A 10,578-nucleotide genomic window follows, 5' to 3' on the forward strand; every position below is an offset into this window, starting at 1 on the left:
CTATTATTGGAAAAACTTTATCAACTCCATATATGAACGTTAAGAGCAAATTTCCTTTCTATTTGTTGGATTAGGTTCTTAATTTTGCACCAATATCAAAGAGAGCCTGATCATGTCTTTTTATTTTTATTCTTTTTGATAAGTAAAATGCTCGAGACATTGTTAAAAGTAAAATACAAACTACGGCTGGAGGTTCAAGTAGCATGTATTCATGAACATTATGTGTTCTCCTGTTTTGGGCACCTAGCCTTGTTTAATGTGGACTTATTGTAAGTACGTGCACATATTGATTCCTTGCCTGCATTCTATAATACTGCGAAGGTGATTCTATTGTTTTTTATTTAGTTATCATTTTTGCTGTACTTCTTTCAGTTCCAAGACACAACCTAGATTAAGAACATAGACTTTTCAGTCATCCGTTCACTTAAACAAGCCAAAGAAACTTGAGGACCTTTCTAGTTAAGTCTCCTTGGACTGCGGAACAGATTCCTAGTCTAGAACCTGTTTTTTCCCATTAAGATGCTGGTAACAAACACTTGTTTTTCTTCTTCATTACTTGGGGTTTACAAGAGAGAACGCACTTGAGACAATGAGAGGGACACGATTTCTTCTTTTTGTCATTGCATTTTATTTATTTAAAATTTCTTTTTCCTCCCTTTTTTGAGAGATTATTCTATTACCAGATTGAATATGCTGGTCTTGGATGTCTAATAAGATTATCAAATCTTTTTGGTTTTATTTTAAGTCTGAGGATGCTTAGGATGTGCAACAGTCCAGAATATGACCCTAGTTTATGAATGCTGAGCACTTAAATATAATAATAGTTACTAAAGTAGTACACTCTTGTTACATTACTGAATAGATATAATCAGGACTCAATAGTACTTCCAGCGACAGGATTACCATTGCATCCACCAGCACCAACAGGCAACCCTTTATCTTCAACTTTGTGGCATCACTCTGGCCAATCCCAAATCCCATGAATGTCGGTCTAGGTGCCACTGTGACCACAGGGGTAGCTGAAATTTCAAGAAACACAAGCAAAAGGAGACTTTAGTGGACTGTAAATGATGAAGCCCACAATTTTTTTCACACTACCATCCATCCAAATATTTCCAGGTGCAGGCATGAAATTTTCTTGCTATTATCGTGTCATAGGTGTTATAGCTTACCGGCTATGGTAGAATTGGGGTGTGTCCCAGATGAAACTTGATGAACAGGCGGAGGAGAAGGGAGATGCACCCCTTCAAAGAAACCAACAAACAGTATTAAGTCAAACGAAATCCGAGTTTTTTAACTGTGTCCACCAGACATTTGAAGATGTGTTAGCTCTCCTCCTGTCTCTATAGGTGAAAATTAAACATCGGTACCATGTTCTAAGAGTCTGTGAAGTGCATACCTGAACAGTTAGAGATGTCGACTTGGAGATTGCAAAGAAGTGGGAGCTGCAGGGCAAGTGTAGTGTTGAGAGGGAGAGCTCCATTGTTGAGGAACAGGCAGAGGCAGCCGGGCTGCTGCTGGTTGTAGTAGAATTGTTTGAGGTTGCCACAGCAAGGCTTTGGTGGGGAAGGGGCGGTGCCCTGCACAAATGGCACGCATGGAACCAGCAGCAGCAGAAGCTGCCGGCAGCCTGCAATGGCGGGCAAGCTGCTGGTGTTCTGGGAAAGACCGACACCGAGACAGAGAAAGAAAAGAAGCAGAGAGGTTGTAATGGCAGTGAGGGGCAGCAGGGAGAGGGGAGAAGAAGACATGCTTGCTGGTTTGATGGTTTTTGTGTGGAGAAAATTTGTATGGCTGGTTTGCCTGCTTTTAGTAGCTGCTGGCTGCAGGGGAAACTCATGAGGATGCATTGTTTTAGTGTGAGCTGTTACATGCATTTTTGTTTCTCTTTGCAGGCAATCCCCAATGCCGCCAGGCCCTCAAAAACTTTCTTCACAAAAAATACAGTGTTTTCGATGCTGATTTACGATCACTAAAAAATAAAAATCCCTTTTTTCATTTGGTTCTTTGATTGTGGTTCTAATTATTCTTGAATTCGGGATTAAATAAATCACCAAATTATGACGCGATATTTGGATTTTTTGACACTTTCGTTTTTAGTTTTTTTGTTTTCGCGTTAAAAATTGTGTAAACATGGAGAGAAAATTGTGTTTGATTACCTATTTTTCTCTTCACAAATAATTTTGAACCCACAAAAAACTTGCTTTTTATTTTCTATTTTTGTTTTCATCTTTTAATTTCATTTAATGTTTTACTAATTTACTTGTCAAATAAGTTGAGTTGGACCGACTCAGACGGATTGGTAGCTCAACAGGCTAGGCCAAGATTGTAAATTCATTTTATTTTATTATTTTTAAATTATAATATATGAATTTCAAAATAGCTTTTTCCTTAAAACTAAAATCAATATATATTGTATATAAGAACGAATTTATTTTTTATGCCACATAATTGCTATAAAATGGCTATAAATCAGTCATGCTTTAACTTCTAAACTAATTGTTGTCTTTACAATTTAATGTTGTAAATTTTACAAAATTATTATTCTCAATGGTCGAGTTAGACTATTTGCGAACCAACTTGATTCGTTTAACATCTCTACTCCTTTTTAATGAGGCATTTGAATTATTTATATAACTTTTTAAATTAACCAATTTGTTTTCAGATCATTCAATTGGCTCCAGGAATTAGAGTTAAATGACTCTTTTACCCTTCTACAACTTTCTCTCGCCCCTCTTATATAATTTTAATTACAAAAAAATATTTTCCTAAGTATATATTAACTGAAAAATAACACATACATATAACCTAAATATATATAAAAATATCAAAAATTACAAAAATAAAGAGATTGGTTTCTGCCAACCTTAGCCGGTCGTTGCCAATAGAAACCCTAGTTGGCAAACCCAAACCCATCGCCAGGAAGGGGTTTCAATGCTCTGAAACACCATCTGTGTCTCCGAGAGCATCTCCAAAGCCAACCCTTGACTTGTTGCCTCACTGATAGCGTCACCAAGGTGGACTTGACTTCCCATTCGAGAGAAAGGGATTCATCGTGTCTCGTCACCCACATTAAAGTCACACTACAAATTAAGCCACTTCGAAGACAGAGAGAGAGAGAGAGAGAGAGAGAGAGAGAGAGAGAGAGAGAGAGGAAATAAGAGTTCGAAATGTGGAATATCCACTCCACCAACAAAGATTTCATCATCTTCTTCGGTCGCAGAGAGACCAACAATTCACCTCCTCCTTAATCTTCCTTATTTTTTCTCCATCTTCAATCCTCATTGTTTAAAGGTCATCTTCAATCTTTCAATTACATACCCACAATTGGGCCTAATGGTGCCCATTGTCAAGGGTTGAATGTGCTCATTATATTTTTTTCAAACATTATAAGTATTACCCATAATTATCTTAAATAAAAAACATTTATCTTTTTTATTTTTGTAAAGGAGAGATTTTTCAGTTCCACTATTGGGCCTTGTTTTACTTTGGAATTCATTTAAAATTAGGTTAATTATGTTTTATATAAAGAGTAATGTAACCCCTCAATTAGAATAGCTCATAATTGTAAACACCCAATAAACTATAACTATATTCAATTATAACTAACAATGAATCCTTATTTAAATTTTTTTTATTTTTATGTCAATGGGAAGCACCCCTCTATCTAATTGTATTATTAATAATAGTACTTGTTGGAGTTGGAGTAAACAAAGAAAGCAAAGCAAAGGAAGCAGCAGGACCAAGGATCAAGACTAATGAGCCCCACACCCACACCCACACCCACCTAATCAATAAAATAAAGCCTCTGCCCAACACACAAAAAAAGACGGTGCCCAGTGCCCTAAATACACACACACACACACACACATATAAGACAAGACGTCTAATGCTATCTATTACCCATGATCTATGTAACTTTCACAATACCACTTTAAGATTAAGATCCATCATCAACAGAGGGGCGAAGAAGAACCCATCCTCTGTGGCCAGAAAGAAATGAGATGGGAGGAGGGTGAAAAGGAGAGACGGTCGACGGTGAGATGACTCAATCCGGAATGGAGAAACTAGGGAGATAGTAACTAGGCATCACCCACTAAGCTGCATGAATCAGAGAGAGAGAGAGAGAGATGGAGCCAGTGGCCACATTAGGTGATTATAGGCTCTTTTTGGGTGGTAAATGGTAGGAGGAGATTAGTTGCATAAAATTTAAATTTCATTAATATACTACTTTCCACGTGTGTCCACTGCCCGCCGCCCACCCCTCAAGTGTACGGTAAATGTCAAGCTGGCTCTAGTTGTGAGCCTTTCCCTTTGTTTTTTATTTGAAGTATTTTGGATTTCTGTAATTTGTTTCTCTTTTAAAACAAATAACCCTAAAATCCACCCAAGAGATCTCAAAACACTAAAATAAAACGACAAGACAGAGGTGATACTAAAAATGAGCAAACCCAAACCCCACCTCCCCCAAATTTTATATATATATAATATAATATAATGTGAATGAAAGTGAAAGGAGTGGGCAGAGGCAGGGCACAGTAGAGGCTGAGATACCAATCAATCAAATGCTGGCAGGCAGGCAGTAGAGGTTGTCAGCAGCATGTGAGGGTGTGCCCCCCCCCCCCCCCCCCCCCCCCTTTCTCTCTCTTCATGTTCACCTAAAAAGAATCCACACCCTTGCATATAAATGGGGTACTGATAATACCTTATTTTTCAAAGAGAAAACTGCAAGGTTGTTTTAGTCTTTTGCCGCCCAATAAAATGAGACAGAACTCCTATAAAGTAACCTAAACCAACTTTAATCTCCACACCCCTCTCTTATGGTTGTCCTCTTCTTTTCCTCCCCCCTTTGCATCGCAACCACAGAGTGACCGGTCTCCAGCTTTCACCCCCAAAACAAAAAAGGGAGGGCCAGCAAACCCTTTACCCTTTCGGATTAGGAGAAACTACACAAAACCCTCCTTTCAGTTATCAACTTGTATCACTAACAAATGCTATAATTATCAAACGACAAATCCTCTAAAAACTAACATAAACTAGTCATGTGATGTGAGTCTCCTGTCTTAATTCCCATTGCTAACATAAAACAAAATTACTAATAAGACAATCACCCTTTTGGCTTCAAAGGGATTTTTGATCCTTCTACAACTTCTATTAAAACTGTCCGAGTGAAAGAGATAATAAATTAAGGCATGGAATAAAGGGAGATGCGTGTAAATATTTTATAGATCAAGGAATTAAGTGACTGTTTGGTTCGCCCCGGGGAGATAGGGGGGGGGGGGGGGCATATGTAATTTCCCTTATTAGAGGTCCAGATAGGATCTCCACTCCACCCCACTGCTTTGACAGATACATCAGGTCTTCATTATTTCTCTATTTTCTCTTTTCTCCTTTTGCTTTCACCTCACAAAAAGGTGGCAAGAACAAGATAGACAAGGTAAATGAACATCATAGCAAGGATTACAGCTAGCTCTTTTGTTATGCCATTGTTCTGTGTGGTCCAGTATAAAACTACAGAGAAGGTACAAAAAGTAAAGGAGAGGCCCCACTCTCATAAATCAGTTCATCTGTCATTTACGTATGTGTTATGTATTGTCCTAAGTACTATCCAATTTATGGCGACAATAAACTTAGAGCAGATCTTCCTTACAGATTTTTCTTCTGTTGCGGGTATGGGTTTGGCTATACAGCTACTAGAGGACTTTTTCATCTTTGTATATGCTACTCAACCTTTCTGCAAAACGAACCACAAAGGCCAAACATTACAGAACTGGAATCTAATTATCAGAACCCTGCAGAAATGCCAAACTATAAAAAAATGATATCCCTAGCCCAGTTCAAGAAATGAAAAATGGATATTCTCTCACCCAGGCTACTGCTATCCCCCCATGCTTGGCCATAGTCACCTCTGTCACCTACATTTGATTAGAAGGAAACCTTATTAAACAACAAACCAATTGAATTAACCTCTCATTGTCTGATAGAGTGAGTCAGCACCTTGGCATTTGGAAGTAGCACGACTTCATAGAAATCACATTGATGGGGGCAGTCGCAGGCCGTATTGAAATACTGTTTGATGAAGGTGTAGTTTCTAAGGTGCTATCGTCAGCATGTGCCGATGCAGTGGCAAAAATAGAACTGTCACCACCAGCTGATTTTGTAGGAGAAGAGAGGAGGTTATCAGGGAGAATGTGCTCTAAGCTGCCATAAGACAGACAATTGGAGAAGTGTGACTGCAATACGTCAAAAACAGCTGAAACAACACCTAAAGCTAAAAAAAAGTAAATAAATAAATAAATAAAAATAAAAATAGATAAGCAACATCCTAAACTAGAAATAGCCCAGACAATACTAAGCTAACAGCCAAAACATTCTTGAACCAGTTAACAGTATAACCTTCATTTTCATCTAAAGATAGAGATTCTTACCTTTCGGGGAGATCATCATTATCAGGATCGGAGCACCTCTCCTTGCCATTGCCATTGTTATTGTTATCATCATCGGTGTTACTGTAACCTTCTTTTACTTCTTGCTGCACATTCTGCTGGTGCTGCTGATCAGCATCAGCCAGAGTTGGAGAATTCATTCCCACCAAGCAGTTCTTATGCTCTGCATGAGAATATAAAATTGTGATCAGCTGCTTGATAATAAACTGTCATCTTGAACCACAAGACCAGATGTTATTGGTTAATTGGTTAACCTTCTGAATCTTCCTTATTACTGCCATCATATTGAAGCAATAAACTCGGATTGGTTTGGAGGTGAGATTGAGTTGGAGAGGGAACGGGACAGGGCCGTAATAGGTGTGGTGACTGGAATTGACGACCATGATGAGGGTTGTTTAAGTCCATAAACTGCAAATTCATCAATCTTCTTCCTTGGAGTTCAATGGCATGCTGAAATTCAGCCTGCTCCAGTTGCCTTATCATCATATCTTGAGAGTTGCGAAACATCCTTGGCCCTGTTGAAAGAATAAGAGCTTGGCAACATAGAATTGCATAACAATTGGGGCAACATAAAAATCGTGCTTGTCTGGTTACCTACCACTGGGGAGGTCATAGGTCTCTCTAAAGTCAAGTGAGTCTAGCCCGGTTGGACTTAAACATGGTGAATACTCTACTCTCTCCAACTGTTGCTGTAGTTGCTTTCTACAAACAAACCAATCATTCAGCAATGCAGGGCCAATATGTAAAGCTAGAAAATGCAAACTAGAGCTATAAAGAATTAAGAGTAATTGTCTCTACTTCTCTGGGGCTTTTCCTTTCTCCTTGTAAGGTTTAACAAGCACACGGGAATCACATACAAAATGAGGATTGCCTTTGGCCAAAATGGCTTTCACAGTCTCCGGGTAGTGAAATGTAACAAACCCAAACATCCGCTTCTGCTGGAATGGAATCCTCACGTCTTGAACTGGTCCAAACTTGCTTCAAAATTCAAACCAATAGACAAAACACGCCCTAATCAAAACCTTTCAAATTTGAAGTCAAATTCCAATATACTCAAGCACCAATGGCCCAATTACCTAAAGTAATTCGAAACGTCCTCTTCCTTAAACGTGCTATCAGCTGGAAATGTCAAGTAAATCTGTCTTGAACTAGAATTCCCACTTCCCCCTAATCCCAAAGCTGTGGATCTACATTTCAAAACAATGCCATCAAGAAAGTACTTGCAAGTATAGATAAATCAAAATATACTCTGTATATATATATACACACACCTTGGGGAGTCATTGATCATGGATTTATTGTAGGGAAAAGGACCTCCACCCAGGCCAGCAGCCAGAAACCTCTGTTGTTGTTGAATGGCCTTCATCTTCAAGAACTCGTCAAACCTGTCGTCTATGTCGAGCTTGCTCGGTGAGCCAGCAACGCCAGTCGAAGGAACATCTGGAGAGTCGGCAAAACCGCCATGCAAGAACTTACACGCGCTACCATTCTTGCAGAAACCTCTAGCGAAGTACACGCATGGCCTCCACCCCAACCCAGTACTACTGGTTCGTCCATCTTCGTTCCAGCCGCCGCCGAACAATACATCGTCGCTCACCGAATAGCTCCGGCTGTGGAGATGGTGGTGATGGTCGCCGGCATTGCCACTTGGACTCATTATGGGATCCAAGAAATCATCGGCGTTTTTCGACGGGGAATCGTCGAGAAAAGAGAGGTGATCTTGGACTTGAAGGCTGAACTCGTCGTTATCGCCGCAAGAATCTTTGTTCACGGGGAACGACGGCGGAAGCGAGAACGACGAAGTGCCAGTTGGCGGCGCTGAAAACGATAAAGGACCGACATTGTTGCCGCTTCCATTGACGACGGCCGCAGCGTAGGAGAGCGAAGTGGCCGCCGGCCGGGGACTTGCGTGGTTGCTGGGGCTCCGATAATGCTCGGAAAACCCAGAAACAGACCATGGCGACGACGGCGACGAAGAGTTCAACACGTGAAACGCATTGTTCGGGACGACAATGAGAGGGGACGAAGTTTGGGGCAATGGGATGGGTCTGCTCGGCGAGGGGGAAGACGATGCGGACCAAGAATTCGACGAAAGTCCCAAATGAGCCTTCGCTTGGTTGACAAGCGACAGAAGCACTGTCCCGGGTCCAAAAGCCAGACGAATCATCCCCTGATCGCCAAAATCTTGCATGAAAACGTAGCCCATGATCTTGGAAGCGTTCTCTGGATCCAAACTTTGGATCCTCGAAAACACTACCTTTGTCGCCTCGTCCATGGCGGCGGACAGACGGAAACTCCGCCGGAACCAGCGCTATCTTGGTTTCCCCCCTCTCCCAAAAACCCCACAGTTCCAGAGAGAGAGAGAGAGAGAGAGAGCAGGGTTTTAGATACAGCGGTTGGATTTGTGGAGCGTGGGGGGATTGGAGTGTGGAGAGTGGAAAGAGAAGGAAAGTGGAAGAGAAAGAGAGAGAGAAAAGGGGGTGGAATGGAAAGGCCTTCGTGATTATTATAAAGGGCAATGATAGGTTGGCGTTGCATTATATTTACAAACAATCTTCATCATCATTCCATTTCCATATTTACTTACATATGTACGTAGGTATGTGTATAAAGTTACAAACTTTAGGGTTTATTATAATATGATTATTATTATGATTGTATCGTATCATTTGAAATACATTTGGAGGAGGCCAGAAGTGGTTGAGCTGGATGGAGTGTCCACACATTTGCCATGGCTAGTCAAAGGCTTCAGTGTTCAGTTTGACCAAAGCAAATGGATTGGAGAAAGAAGAGAAAGAGAAGTGGGTGGTGGCGGCCACTGTCCAAGGCAACTCCAAAAACTATTCTATATTACAAAATTTTATTTGCATTACAATTCTGTAATAATTTGGGACATTCCCAACACAAGGAGGTCTGGTGTACATAAAATAATTTGGGTAGCAAAACCCAAAAACCCATCAATGGGAGAGACGTGGCCAGTGGCCTAGGCCTTGGTAGTGCTGCTACTGGCCACTGCACTGCACTGCTGCATAGGACAGTGCAATTAAAACTCTTCACTCTTCTCTTCTCCTCTTTTTTTTTTTTTGGGGGGGGGGGGGGGGGGGGGGGGGGGGGTGGGGGGTTGTTCTCAGATCAGATGTTTGTGTCGTGCCTGTGAGTGATTGTGTGGTGGTTTTTGCAGAATTGGACAAGCCAAGGCTGGGGCTGGGTGGGAGCCCTCTGCTTCAGATCTGCCTCACCTGCCAATTGCCAAGCATATTCACTCACTCCAAGCTCCTGAAAGAAATATTTAATGCAATTCTTACTAAAATCTAAACTTATATAATGTCACGTATTCAGTTAATAAACATAAATTTGATAAATAATTTTATTTCTAAATTTTAACAATTGGGTCTTTATATGATTACCAATCTGAATATCAAATAAACGATATCACCATTCCATCAATTATCTTTTTTTTGGGGGGGGACCAACACATCTTTTTTTTTTTTTGGGTCCTGCATCAGATGGATGCACATTTAATTATAGTCCCAAAATGGAAGCCAACTAAGCACTTGGGGGGGAGGTGTGCCTGCCGTTAGGGTCAACAATCTATGCCCGTATTTAAGGGCTCTGCTTCTCTTTTTGTATTCTGTTATTGTGATTTGTCGCTTTCCTTTGGCATGTTTGAGGGCCCCTCCCTCCTCTCCTCCTCCAAAGGCTTGTTCTTGTTGGCTTCAGTCTATGCAATTTTATGGGTGGTTTTATTTTTTTAAATTGTGTTTTGGGTAAATTAGGATTTCAATTATACGAGATATTTTAATAGAATTTTATATTTTTTGTAATATTTTTAAATTTGTAAAGCACATTTGAGAGGTACCACTATTATAATTCAGTGCTTTTGGAATGTAATTTACCCATTTTTTTTTTTATTTATTGCAAGCTTCTACAAGCTTCTTGGGTTGTTTCTTTCATGGACATTTGTTGCCAAAGCCCATTTCTATACTTTAAGGCACAATTCTTGTGTCATTCATGTAATGGTTTTGCCTTTTAAGAATCGAAGCAATTTTATGCTTTGGGAGGAGAAATGGATATGAACAGGTTTTTGTTTGGGAATAATTTGGATAATACATTTAGTTCATTTTCATTTTGC

General features: G+C 40.2%; 2 protein-coding genes across 2 annotated transcripts; both read right to left on the reverse strand.

The window, feature by feature from the left end:
* Positions 1-605: 605 nt before the first annotated feature.
* On the reverse strand, positions 606-4,631 carry LOC127804552 (non-specific lipid transfer protein GPI-anchored 10-like). The gene is made up of 3 exons (XM_052341428.1): positions 1,400-4,631; positions 1,173-1,244; positions 606-1,019 (listed from the first exon to the last, which is right to left on the reverse strand). The coding sequence occupies exons 1-3, from the start codon at positions 1,875-1,877 to the stop codon at positions 847-849; spliced, it is 723 nt and encodes a 240-aa protein (XP_052197388.1). The 5' UTR covers positions 1,878-4,631; the 3' UTR covers positions 606-846.
* Positions 4,632-5,527: 896 nt separating this feature from the next.
* On the reverse strand, positions 5,528-8,964 carry LOC127804543 (zinc finger CCCH domain-containing protein 55-like). The gene is made up of 9 exons (XM_052341419.1): positions 7,718-8,964; positions 7,523-7,633; positions 7,245-7,424; positions 7,045-7,148; positions 6,701-6,961; positions 6,429-6,609; positions 5,998-6,201; positions 5,868-5,915; positions 5,528-5,734 (listed from the first exon to the last, which is right to left on the reverse strand). The coding sequence occupies exons 1-8, from the start codon at positions 8,719-8,721 to the stop codon at positions 5,912-5,914; spliced, it is 2,049 nt and encodes a 682-aa protein (XP_052197379.1). The 5' UTR covers positions 8,722-8,964; the 3' UTR covers positions 5,528-5,734; positions 5,868-5,911.
* Between the last annotated feature and the right edge of the window lie 1,614 nt (positions 8,965-10,578).

This window comes from Diospyros lotus, chromosome 1, assembly GCF_014633365.1.
Source record: "Diospyros lotus cultivar Yz01 chromosome 1, ASM1463336v1, whole genome shotgun sequence".
NCBI lineage: Eukaryota > Viridiplantae > Streptophyta > Magnoliopsida > Ericales > Ebenaceae > Diospyros > Diospyros lotus.

What these genes read in the sequence shown, in the direction of transcription:
- LOC127804543 (XM_052341419.1), bottom strand. Translation starts at nt 8,721, where the DNA reads ATGGACGAGGCGACAAAGGTAGTGTTTTCGAGGATCCAAAGTTTGGAT. An exon ending in GACGTTTCGAATTACTTTAG is followed by an intron (nt 7,425 to 7,522) that starts GTAATTGGGCCA and finishes TGAATTTTGAAG; the next exon opens with CAAGTTTGGACCAGTTCAAG. An exon ending in TAATAAGGAAGATTCAGAAG is followed by an intron (nt 6,610 to 6,700) that starts GTTAACCAATTA and finishes ATTCTCATGCAG; the next exon opens with AGCATAAGAACTGCTTGGTG.
- LOC127804552 (XM_052341428.1), bottom strand. Translation starts at nt 1,877, where the DNA reads ATGCATGTAACAGCTCACACTAAAACAATGCATCCTCATGAGTTTCCC. An exon ending in CGACATCTCTAACTGTTCAG is followed by an intron (nt 1,245 to 1,399) that starts GTATGCACTTCA and finishes GTTTCTTTGAAG; the next exon opens with GGGTGCATCTCCCTTCTCCT. An exon ending in CCCCAATTCTACCATAGCCG is followed by an intron (nt 1,020 to 1,172) that starts GTAAGCTATAAC and finishes TTGAAATTTCAG; the next exon opens with CTACCCCTGTGGTCACAGTG.